The sequence below is a fragment of the Cryptomeria japonica genome, chromosome 5 (genome assembly GCF_030272615.1).
Source record: "Cryptomeria japonica chromosome 5, Sugi_1.0, whole genome shotgun sequence".
Taxonomy (NCBI): domain Eukaryota; kingdom Viridiplantae; phylum Streptophyta; class Pinopsida; order Cupressales; family Cupressaceae; genus Cryptomeria; species Cryptomeria japonica.
Window position 1 is genome coordinate 294,267,609 of NC_081409.1, and position 13,764 is coordinate 294,281,372.

Sequence of the window (13,764 nt, forward strand, 5' to 3'; positions counted from 1 at the left end):
GAGACCCCCAGTACCAAGACACCCAAAGACACCACAACGGCTAACGAACCGTGCAAAGTGTTGCATCTACCAAGCAACCTACCGAGGGTTAGCAAGCCTCACAAGCAATTGTCTTGGTACAACCGACTAAAGGTAAAGAGAAGAAGGTGAAAAAGCATAGTTTTAAAGTTGACTTGACTAAACAGATAGTGTTGCCCAATGTGGATATCTCAAAATTAAAGGGGCAAGCACTTATTGATTTCGGTGAACTATGCAAAGCAAAGGCCAAACAGGAAAAATAGATGGCCATTCAAAAGAAGAATAAAGTATTACAGAAGGTAAAGACACTGCTAACAAAAATGCTACCATTAGCTACAGTGTCAACCGATGCAGCCATCCACATTTAACTAGATGAACTCCTCAACCAAATAGAAACATCAAGAGTTGATGCATCTGAGTATTTGACCAAGCTACAAGACAAAGAGCTTACTGCAAAAATGATTGAAGAGGTACAAAAAGCTCTAGCTATTGGAAAAGTCAAGCTTGTCAAATTCATTGTTGAGTTGTCCCCTCAACTCAAGCATATTCTTTATTTAGTTCAAAAAATTTGTACATTTTCCTTATTTATTAAAGATATCAAGAATAAAATTGATGCAATTGAGAAAGAGATCACTGATCTCTCAAATAAGTTGACCACAGAGCCAAATTCAGTTCATAATTTTTACACCAAGCTTCAACAGCTCATGGCTCAATAGTTAGAACTCAGAAATGAAGAGCACAATATCAGGATGGATATAATGACCCTCCAGACATTATTCCTTCCTCATCTCTCATTAGTTCAAGAACAGATTAACTGAGTTACACGCCTATCTACTACACAAGAGGGAAGCACTCTTGATGGCTCAATATCACTATTGGCTGATATTCAAGCACAAAATTTTTTAATGGAAAGTGTAAAGGATGCACTCTCAATTGCACTCACCGACGCCCGAAAGAAGTATAAATCTATTTTTGATCAGTTACCGCCCTCGGATGGAAATTAAGTTTTTGATGTTTGTCAAAAAAGGGGAGTAATACTACATAAGGGGAGTAATATACTATATTTAGGGAGTGATACAGTTTTGATAATACAGTTTTGAGTATTGTATACAGGGGAGTATACCGAGTAGAGTATACAGAGTATGCAGAGCACACAAGCACTGAACCGAGCATACAAAATCAGAAGTTATGTACAAAATAATGATAAGGGGAGTATATCTGATTATACTATTTCATTGACTATTGTATATTGTCAAGTCATTTTGCAAAGTATATAGATTTTTGTTATGACTTTGAAAGTAGTTTTTGTCAAACATCTCAACTAATGTCAAAAGGGGAGATTGTTACTACTTATCAAATTGCCATTAGTTTTATATTCAAAGTCATACTATATATCCTAGTCGGTTAGCACTAACGAATCATGCAGTCGGTACACACAGAGAAGTCGGTATGCACAGTCTAGTCGGTTACAGAGGAAAGCAGTCACAGAATGCAGTATACACCAAGTTGTCTATCGAGTATCTTTTTGAGACTACTGAGTAGTAAAGATGACACACTGAGTTGATATTCACCGAGTGAAACGTGTTACCAGATACATTGAACCTAGACATGCATATGAAAACGAGTTACAAGATCAATGCACATCTAACCATTATTACATTGGAAATTGCACCAGAAGATTGTGTATGATTACAAGGACAATCTAACCAATGAAATATTTTGTATAGTTATTCATTCAATAAATCTTGTTTGTAAGATCAAAGCAATGAATTGGATCACTGTTTTAAGAGATCTATTTATACAACATGAGTTAAGAGCAAGGTGTGTGCATGTATGAATGAAGGAAGATTGTTACAGAGACACAGAGGTCACCGAGAAGGTTTTCAGAGAACAGTCGAAGAACAGAGTAAAGAGAAGGGTTTACTGAGTTACTATATGGGTTACTGAGGTATCCTATAAGCAAGGTAATCTTATTCTGAGCACATAGAATCTGCTATAACATTTCAGATGTAAAGTTGCAGATATTTGTAATGATTTTATTGTAATATTGTGAAGATTGAAAGAGAAACCTTTAACAGGGTAAAAGACTCTAATCAAATCTATAAATTGTAAAGCCTCTAACCAGGTGCAACATTCAGAATAAATTTTGTAAAATCCTTTAGCAAGGTAGATCTAAAAGATCTTGTTACTCCTAACAGGGTAAGCTATCAGAAATAGCTAAATGTAGCTCTAACCGAGCATTCTTTATTATTGCAGTAGTGAAGTTGTGGGTGCCATCCCCACCACAGTTTTTCTCTCTAACCAAGAGTTTCTGCGTAACCAAAATATATGTGTTGTGGAGTGAATCATGTATGATTGTTACCTATTTGTTTTAACTTTATTTTATGTTACTGCACTATTCTGTCTATGCATAATAGTAAAGTTATTATTCAAGAAAAGTTTTGAAGTACTGATTCACCCCTCCCCTCTCAGTACATTAGCTTTCCATATTGGGCCTAACATCCTCAATAAGAAGTTAAAGCTTTATATGCAATGAGAAAGAAAGCCACCATTGTTGACACTTGGGTTAGAGACTAGCTAACTAAGGTGAAGATGTTCTTACAAGGCACCATGGATATATAGGAGGACATGCTCATATTCTTGAGTGGAAAGACAATACTAGTTGTCCAATTTGTTGGAAATCCATTTTGAATTACATGATTAAATATATTTTTAATATGTGGTACGAGAGCTTCCATACCCCACTTCAAGAATTTAGCTTGAAGACCGTCTATACCCTGAGATTTACTACCAACTAGCCTTTTAATTCTCATCTTTATGTCCTTGGTAGAGAAGAGTTTGGTCTTAGATTTAATAATCAGATGAGGTTCTATGTTTTTCCCTCTTTCATATAGTTCTTTGGCATAATCAATCCATTGGGCACTTGATATTTGCACTCTTCATCAAACCAATGATTAGCTAGAAAACTGTTCTTGATACTTCTTTTGTCTTTAACTCTCTTGCATGCCAAAAGTGCATTGTGGATTAATACCATAATGTTATTACTACTTATTAACCTTTTGTCTTTGTTGTGGCTGCCAATGTCTTTCCTATCTTGGATTTATTTTTCAAGCACCTCTTTGAAAGTGTTTTGGTTTTTTAGGTTCATGCAAATTTTGTCTTGTGGAGCTATGCATCCTTATTTATTTGAGAGTTGGCCCTTTGTTGGTTAGAATTTTGCATGCTAGTCTTTGCATAAATAGGGTTATGATTAGATTTCAATTCTATAGGGCAACAACCAATTTCCATTTCTTATATGCTTGGAACAAAATTCTATGAGAAAATGATATAATCTACCACACTTTGTTTGTTGTACATTTGAGATGTGATGTTGCTTGATGTTGGCCACATTCTCAACCCATTACAAATGACCAAATCATGAAGATTGCATAACCCCAACAACTCAACTCCAAAGTGAGAGATGCCTCCTCTTATGTATTGAGATCGATCCTTTCCTAGTTCAAATGCCCTTCTTCCTCTAACCATAATGGGTTACTAATCAATCTCTCCTCCTCTTTGAGGCATATGGCTTGGTTAAATTTGAAGTTCTAGCATTAGAATCCTCTATGAGAATGATCTTCCCTAATGTGTAATAATCAACTATGTCCCTTTTAATAGCTTCATAAGGACCTTCTTTGATTAGTTTCTTTTTCTTGTAGGTTTTTGAGCCATAGAATGCAAAGTCACAAGCAACTAGAAAGATGGTAGTTTCCTTGTTTGCAATCTTCATCCATATGAACTGTTTGTTTGGGTCCTTCTTTACCATTTTTATGATTCCTTGCCACAAATCTTTTGCTAAAATTGTCACTCCACCAAGCCCTTTTCCGTTCTCTGTTAACTCATTTCATACTGAAACCTTATTAAAACCATCAAAATCTGGAACCTTGCATCCCGTGTGTTCATGGGTCTCAACAAGAACAATGATGTCTTTTCCCTTTGCAATGGGCCCTAAACCAAGACCCTCCTCCATGGATAACTCCTACAATTGTAGCTTACCATAGAAAAATGGTCCTAGAGAACCATGCTTTCCTATTTATTATGACTCATGCTGTGATTTATTTGGACTTTTCCCTTATATAGCAATGCGTCCTTCGCTTCATTTCTTGCTCCTATATAAATTTCTCCCATGCCTTTCTTCTCTCTTCTAACTGTGCAGGAGTTAAATCCTCATCTATACATAGTTGGGTACCTTTGATTAATCTTTTGTTTCTTAAAATCTATTTTTTATAAAAAGTGGCAATGTCAACAACCCAAAAAATTATCGTACAATAATGATCAACCCCTTATTCGATAAGCTCTCTGGAAGTATGTTGGAACATAGGATCGGTCTTTGGGTTGAAAAAGAAAAGAAAAGGGCAAAGGGTCAAGTTGGTTTTTGATCAAGGCACTTTAGCATTGACCATTTCATCACACTAAAACATTTGATTGAGCAAGTCTGGGAAAAATAGGGTGATAAGGTATTTTGATGTTTCATGGATTTTAAAAAAGCTTTTGACATGGTTCTTAGAAATTAATTATGGCAAAGAATGGAAGAATTGGGAGTTCCCAATCATTATAGGGAAACAGTCCATAGATTATATGAGCAAGTTCAAGTCAACGTCAAAACTAAGGATGGGCTTTCAGAAAGTTTTGGGAGTGACATTGGAGTCAAACAAGGGTGTCCCCTATCCCCCCCTTTTTGGGTTCTATATAGACAAATTGGAGGATTGGATAGCAAAATCATGTGGTGAGGGTGTGATTTTGGCTACTTATGTAATAAAGTTAGTGTTATATGCTGATGACCTTGCTCTTCTAGCTAAAATGGCTAAGGATCTTTGAGATCAACTAAGAGCTCTAGAATCCTTTTGTCATGAGGTGGGAATGCTAGTGAACATTGAAAAAACCAAAATTATGATTTTTACTTTGAGAAGAAAAAAGAAGCAAGTAAAGTTTGAGTTGGAGGGTAACCCATTACAAGTGGTGTATGATTACAAATGCTTTGGCCTAGATTTTCATAGCAACCTTAGTTGGGAAGCTTTTAGGGCAAAGAGGATACAATGGGAATGGAAAGCATTCTACATCCTTCAAAACATATGCATATCAGTCAAGCTATGGGATTGGAAAACTAGGAAAATTTTATTTGGGTTACTTGTTATTCTGGTGGTTATCTATGGATGTGAGGTTTGGGGGAACATCAACTCAATATCAAGATGGAGACAAATAGAAAAATTACAATGATACTTATTATAAGCAACTTCAAAATTAAAACCACGGTTCCTTACAAGATCATCTTAGTGGAAGTTGGAGCTTTCCTGGTTGAGGCTGTTGCAATGATTAGGTTGCTAAGATATTTGAAGAGATCAAAGAAAATGGAAGATTACCATTAGGAAAAGTTAAATAAAAGAAAAAACACTTAGATGAAACAAAATATCAAGTGGCTGAGTAGATGGGAAATTAATATGCATGAATGTCCAAATGGGAATGTTGAAATCAAAAAATGTGTGAGAGAGAAAGTAAAAGTGGCATCACGGTCAAAGCAACTTGGAAGAAAAAAAGAACACTACATCAAGCATTTTAATCCCACATGTGAACATCAACAAAAACACAAAATAGAGGCAGATATAAAATGGAAAGTAAAAATGCTAATTGCCCAATTAAGAACTAGCTCACACCATCTTAGGTGTGAAACACAGAGGTGGAAAATACCCAAAGAGGAATGGGCTGAAAGGGTTTGTTTTCTTTGAATGTCTGGATCAGTGGAAACGGAATGGTATTACATCATGGATTGTGCAGCTTTTGATGACATCCAAAACAAATATACGGATATTCTAAAATTTGAGTCTCTAAATACCTTGTTTGCAGAAGAATGGATGTTTAGGTTGACTGGTTGATTCATTTAAGATTATTGTGTTGTTCTCAATTTTTGGTCTCATAGACTACCTAATCTCATAAACATCATAATTCACCAAGGATACGCCATGAGACCAAAACACTCGTTGAAAAGGACCAAAGAGCAACCATGGCCGTATTTAATATCACACCTCACGCTAAAAAGACAATGGCGTCGGCCCAAAATTATCATAACACAAGCTGCAAATCCAAATATCAATCATGCACGAGCCATATTAAATGGAATGATAGTTTAGAAATCGGTGCATAGAAAGGCATGGTATGGAGGATGCCATCTGTGAAAGGTCCTTGCAATCGAATGTTGCAAAAGGCCTTAGAAAAGACATCAAAGAGTTAGAGGATACATAATCGGGATTGAAAATAATCCAGGACCAGTCTGAAGATAAATGTTTTTTATAGAAATTAGATCAAGATCAAGATCATGATAAAATAGCTTTGTTAAACAAATAATTTTCAAATAATCCACCCAATACTACCACAAATCTTTTTGCAATATTCCATCCTACCTGACACGAAAAATTATGTAGTTATAGTTGACAAACCCAATATTCTTAATTGCACGTAAATATAAAACGAAATCTACACGCTGAACAATTGAAATATTGAATAAGACAATTAGGGTTTTTATTGAGAAGAATAACACTCTGCATGACCGGACTGAACTCTGAATGAAAAAACATCATTCAAGAGCAAACACTAAGACAATTACTAAAGCACAGACAGAAAACGAATAAACTTATTACAAGGTACGAGAATGGCTAGCATTCGACTTATTCCAAGCAGAAGAAAGAAAACGTCACAACAAGAAGAGGAGGAAGAGATGACAACAATTAAAAGAGGAAACTAGTAGTGAAATCGGCCAACCAAGCAGTTCAGTTGAAATCTATTCCCCTCTGGCATAGTACTCAGCAGGGAAGGTCCTTGAAAGCCCAGCAATGCTTTTGAAGTGAATCTTAGGAGGAGTATTATCATCCACATAGATCTCATTCACAGGGACCCACACCAGCATATCCTTGGCCTTGACACCCTTGATATTCATCATCTTTTTCTTCTCCATCTTGCATGATATATCTGGTGAATACTGAACATTCTTATCAGCCTTCTTGAAGTGGTGTTTCACCTCAGCCTTCATCTTTATCCAAACATCACCAGTATCCTCATTGATCCCTGCTTCATAAACATTTTCCAATGGCAGAAGCCCACCAGGAAGATCATAGGTCTCTATCACTTCAATGGCCTTGTCCAGAGCACCTTCTCCTAGAACACAAGTTGTATTGTTCTCCTTCTTCACCTCAACATCATCAGTGTTGATATGGGCCAGAGACATTTTATCTTAGATGTCTAGAACTCTTATCAAGAACAAATGTCGAAAGATAGAGCTAGAGAAGCCTTCTTTGGAGTAATGAACCTCTAAAGAAACCGATGGGTATTTATAGTCGGGAAACTGGGTACTTCATGCATTTACAATAATGAGGGTAGAAACAGATCTTAATGACAGTATAGTTCATCACATTTAAAGAGTTTTGATTATCAGATTTTAATCGCTTGACATGTGGTTTGCTTGAAATCGGTGGACATAATTTTGCTTAGTCCCTTGGTAGTTAAGTTTAGTCGGTGGACGAAAAGAGGGATATTGAATGAGATGGTGTAATGTAGATAGTTGTTGGGTGGATATTTATTGTAGATTTCTAAGTTTGGCAAAGACTTGACACTGATGTATTGGTGCTCTTAAAAGCTCTACCAAAACAACCCTAATAGAGTAAATAGGTCTATGGCAGACTTAGTTGCTGTTGAGTATGTTCACATTTTCTTTTTTCATCAAGTCAACGTTGTTTTATTATGCTTATAAAATTGGTTCTTGATAAGATATAAAGTGCAATGTGTCATTTTTTTTTTAATTCAATATTGGAATCCAAAGATTGTGTTTCTCAATATGATAAAATCATATTTTCCTTTGGACCATTTTTTCCCATTTTGGGGTTTGAGTAGGAATTACTCTTACAATGTTGAATTTATGTTCAGATATCTAATTGAGGAATCCTATTTAGGCACCTCACATTGAGATTGAGATTGAGATATTCGATTTAAGCACGTCATAATGAGAGAAGAGTTTGTTTTTTCTTAATTTCAATTTAGTATAAAAAATATGTTATTACATTTTTATGTTTAATTATATTAAAAATAATAATTTAGAGGAAGCGTACCAGTAGTCGTTATAGCTAACTTCGCATGCCCATAGATTCTAAAGAGTATATCGGACTTTGACAATTTTTTTTGTTGTCTCCACATGTTACTCAACTTCTTATAGCTATTATTTTGGCTTCTAGGTAGTAACGATGCACGTTGTGGGATCTATTATGCACACAAGGGTCAAAAAATACACATTTCAAAGTGTCTCCCGATACTTGCTTAAAGATGTCCTAATAACTATGCACTTAAAATCACCAATACTTATGCACAAATGACCCAATTGTGTGCTATGGGTACCAATAAAAATGTACAAATGGGCCAATTATGGTCCAAAAAACTAAAAAATGAGTGGCTATTAGTACATGTGAACTTTATTAATGAGCTTTTAGTTATTTGGTTTTTGATTTTTTAAAACTTAGTAATTGGGAGGTTGGGTGTGCAAGGAGTGAATGGTTATTGGAACATGAATTGCAACTAGTGCTCTTCCTCTAAAGTTGATATTTATTTAAATAAATAAATTAACAAAATAATTTTTAATCAAATAAAATAATTTCAAATGATCATATACACAAAAGTCAACATGATTTGAAAAAGAAAAACTAAAATTATAGAATAACTCTCATAGAAATAATAATTCTAGAATTAAATAAAAAAATTCAAGTAAAAATAGACTAATCAATAGAAATGAAATAATATAATTCTTAGGTAAATAAAATAGTTATTATAGATTTACTTCATTGTGTATATTAGTAAAGAAATGCATTATTAAATGGTTGATAGACATAAATATTTGTGGTCTATTGGTTAAATAGTACACATTTATATTTATTTATTTTGTAAATTATTACATATAGTACTATGGACAAGGCTATGAATATTAGTGTCTACAAGCTATTTAATAGTCATTTCAAATGTTGTTAGTTTTTCAAATAGATTAATTTTAGCTTTAAAGGAATTATAAAGATATATTTTGTGCTATACACATTGTTGATAGACTTGTACTTTTTTTATAGTATACACATTGCTAAGTGTAGCATCACTTTTAAATGCATTTGAAAGTTTAATGCTTGTTTATTATGGGAATTGTTGATGGGCCTTTTGACACACCAAACATACAAGCTTTGTGAAATAAAGCTTCTCCTGAAAAAGAGTGAGAAATTGATAACTTCTCACCTTCCAAAGTCTCTTTGGTTGGGTCACAACAATGTGAGGTTAGCTCAATGTTCACGTGGCTGGTAACAGTCAAGGGGTTTTTTGGTCTTGCAAGCAAAGGATGCAAATCTGGTTTACACTAAGGAAATAAAAATCAAATGATAGGACAAGGTTGCGAGGAACAAGTTAAAGAACTTAAGCAACATGCCATTCACATAGTGGATACACTACGTAACACGATTTCACAATACTACTCGATTCTCATATACCATTTACATGCATAATATGATTCGTATAATAGTAAAGCTCAGAGCAATCAAATGTTTTTTTGAATGAGAGAAGGTATCAAACTACAAAAGAATACCAATTGCGAAGACCATATCTCATAGACCATGCAATCGATAAATTGCTTGTATTAATTCAGGAAATAAGCACCGACAATCACTGATACTGAAAATGTTCAACAATTCTCCAAATAGCTTAAAACTAAAATTGCATGAAAGTAAAATTTCCTAATTATTGGCCTTGAATCATCAATTCTCGGACCCTTCAAATGACTTGGTTCATTACATATATAGGCCTACTAGCCTGCAAACCTGGAATAACTTATGCCTCAGACCTAGTTACAAAATGGGAGGAGTTGCAGCTTGACTAGCTAGTAACTACCCCTTCACCTAAGTTAACTCATGTATGCAAAACTTTATGACTGGGATTTGATTGTAGTGGTCATGCAAGGAGTCATGCATGTTGAACACGTTACTCTTTGAACTTTCTATCCTGTTGAAGATTTTGTTGCAACTACTTTTCACCACTCGCAGTAACTAGAAGTGCACTTGAAGTAGTCTGCCTACTTATGACCTGTTATTCTTGTAGCTTTGGTAATTTTCTAGGTAACACTCAATGGAAGCTTGAGGAGGAATTGCAACATGTTGAACCCAAAATTTGGAAACTCGAAGGTCTTCTCTTAGTTCATCCATTTTATCTACCAAATCGTCCACCACTTGTGTTGCCTGATAAGATTGTAAAATGAGGTATATGTACCTCTCCATCATCCTAGTGTTAAATTTGGCCTTTGAAGATCTAAATTCTCTAGAACATATGTCCCCCATAACTTGAACACTTTCTTTGGATTAAGTGACCCTGATTGAATAGTCATTGGTCCATCTTTACCCAATACCCTGACTACATAATTTTCATATTCTTTCAATAACTCAAAGAGAGATGGGTGCCCTTTCAACACTTTGTCTCTACCCAAATCAAGAATATCTCTCCTAAATTCCAACATATCAATGAAGCCTTGTAAGACACTGAAGTCTTCACCACCTAACACACCTTCTCTTTTGATTATGTCTTCACCTAAGTTTTTAATTTTCTTTAGCATCTTAATTTGTTTGGTGAGCTTGCTAGACTGGGTTTCCCATTGATTTGCAAGGAAGATCATACCATTCTCAAGAGGGTGAACTCGTAATAATGGTTCCCACTTTTTTTTGCCAACTTTGACACAAATGACCATTTTTTAAATAATCTTCACTTTCTGACACCTATAAATTTTAAACCATTAAGAATTTGAAGATGATGTAAATTAGTGTTTTGTAACATCTTGTTTGCAGATTCTAAATATTTTCTTTTTCAATTTTTTTTGAAGAAAATTATTTTTTATTTTTCCATCTCCCTCAAAAAGTAGTTTTTTACAACAAACAACATTTTTTAAGAGTGATGTGCCTCCCAAAATGCATAACTTTTTTTTTCTATAAATGATAAAAACTCAATTCTTTCAAATTCTGGTTGTAACATCAATATCTAGGGCATGGAGTTAGTTTGATAGTGATATGTTGAATATTTTTCATTTTATTAAGTTTTGATGTCCGACTAATTATAATTTAGACATAGGTGTACGTTTGAGAAAATAACTTGTTCTATATATATTGAAATTCAATTCTTTTTTGGTTAGAAAGAAGACATCAATATGTAGGGCATAGATATTTTTCATAATTTTTTGAATTAGTTTACTATTTTTCCCACTGCGTTGAACAAAGAGGTTCATGTTCGTTGAAAACCCAATATTTTGTAAAAATTAAAAAACAAGATCATAATAACTCACAATGTAATAAAATTATATTCATTGGAAAGCTTGCTTTGAGGACTACCATACTAGATTTTGGGTTGTCAAGATCATTTCATTTGAGCCTTCAACTAGAGGTTTCAAGGCCAAAAATCTGCAGAAATTTATAGAAAGTTTCAGAGAAGTGTAACAAAGAGGGTTCGAATGAAGGGGGGTTTGAACGAACCCCCCTAAATACCTTCGAACAAACCCCCCTAAATACCTTTGAACGAAGGGGGGTTCAAATGAACCCCCCCTATATAATTAAAAATTGACAAAAATAACTGTTAAAGGGGGTTCGCTCGAAAGAGGGGGTTCAAGCGAAGTAGAGGGTTTGAGCGAACCCCAAAGGGTAGTTCGTTTGAACTCTGCTAGTTCGAGCGAACACCCTCCGAATTTTTTTCCCCACCATTATTGTGAACTCACCCTTATCTTCTATATTTTTCAGGATTACTCCTACTTTTCTACTTCTCTCTCCTCTTATCAATCATCTCATTCCATTTGCTTGAATGATGTGCCTTGCCCATTGTAGTTTGTCTAGCAAGAAGTTTCTTACAATCCTATTGGTATTTTCTTCTTCCCTATACTCCTTAAATATTTGATTATGATGTTTGTTGCTTTGTCCCATTGGTCCTTTTCTTCCCACATTTGCAACTTTATTTATTTATTTATAAGATCTTTTTGTGTCTCCATTGGCTCTTTTACGATTTGTGACAAGGACTTGGCCTCTTCTAATTTATCCCTTAGATCTATTTCTTTGACCTCTATATTTTTTGTAGCTGACTAAAACTCTTTGATATCTGGGATGATCCTTTCCTCAATTGTCTAGTTTATCTTATCATTCTTAATTTGGTTTAGATCATGCTTTAGGGCTAAGATCACCTATTGACCTTGCTCCATGATGCTTTATAGTTCAATTAAAACTGACTTTTAAGTCACACATTTTCTTGAACTAGTTTTAGTAACTTGTTAACATATAGTTAAGATGACCACATTAAAGGTGTTGATATGGGATTGTAAAGGTTTGAACTGGTATTCATATTAGTTTCCCTCTGTGTTACTTTTATTGTATTTCTTAACCGTTTGCTACTTTGTTTCTACTTCTTGTTTAAGTTTAGTATACAAATGAATTTTGTGCCCATCCATCAAAGGATTATGCTTCTCTTTGTTTAAGTATGAGCTTGTTTCTGTTGGGGTAATGCTAGTTGTTTTTGGGAGAATGGTGACAATTTTTTTTGCCTCCAAACCATTTTACTTTTCTTGTTATCTTCACCTGCTTGTGTTTCAAAATCTTTTTATATTTTTTGGCATTCACAAATGTCAAGCTTTCCCTTGAATTTTCTATTTTGGTTTGAGTGTCTTTCTATTTTAGAGACTATAGTAATTATGTTTCTAAATCTCTGATCTATTCTATTGTGTCTTTATATGTGCTTTCTTCATTTCTCAAAATATTGGCTTCCTTATTTAAAGTTATGAGTGGAATATGTTTTCCCATGTTAACAAGAGCTTTGGTTTGCCAGTTTGAACCAAAAATGTGACATAATGAATGAGAAGAATGCTTTACCATTGAAATAAGGGGTGGGTTCCAAAACAACTCCTAATATTAATTAAAATGATAAAAGGGCACATGATCAGACATAAGATTTAAGCCCACTAACTTGTGGCCCTTCAAGGCCCCCACTCCTAGAACTTCTATTTGTATTATTGGACCCACAAAAACTTTTAACTCTTCTGATTTCTATTGCACTTGTTTGGAAACCTTGGGCCCTTCACTACCTCATTGTCCCTACACCTATGAGTGAAGACCTTTGGGTTTTGATCCATAGTGGATGTTCATTATTTTGACAAATGTATCTAGAATTAGGTCTACATTGTATATTATTTTTTTTTTCTTTTATGCCACCCAATATTGTAAAGCAACTATTTTTTGGGGTGTTGACTCTTATGTAAACATCTTTAAAATTAATTTATGGGTGAATTTGTTGAACCTTTTAGAAAAAAAAGATAAATTTATTTTCATAGACAAATAGATATAGTTAGCATTTAATATTGAGTAAATGAATTAGTGAAATTTATTAGTTAAATTTTATTTTGTAGACACTTGAAATTAATATTTATTTAATTTAAGCTCGTCAACATAATTAATTAATTTAATTGTGTTATCCTTATTCCTCTTAGAATTAATTAAATCCAATTTAATTAATCCTGTCACTATAGTCCAATAATTAATTTATCAAATAAATCAATTATTCCCTAATTCTTCTAAAGTCCCTCCAATAATTATTTCTTCTAAACCCCACTCAGTTAATTAATTAACCTATTCATGTGATTCCTACAAATCACTTTTCCTAATCCCACTCAACCTAATTAATCCT

General features: G+C 34.1%; 1 protein-coding gene across 1 annotated transcript; it reads right to left on the bottom strand.

Annotated features, from left to right (window-relative positions):
- Window positions 1-6,546: 6,546 nt before the first annotated feature.
- LOC131045841 (uncharacterized) lies at window positions 6,547-7,364 on the bottom strand. Its single transcript, XM_057979511.2, has one exon. The coding sequence runs from the start codon at window positions 7,271-7,273 to the stop codon at window positions 6,830-6,832; it is 444 nt and encodes a 147-aa protein (XP_057835494.1). The 5' UTR covers window positions 7,274-7,364; the 3' UTR covers window positions 6,547-6,829.
- Between the last annotated feature and the right edge of the window lie 6,400 nt (window positions 7,365-13,764).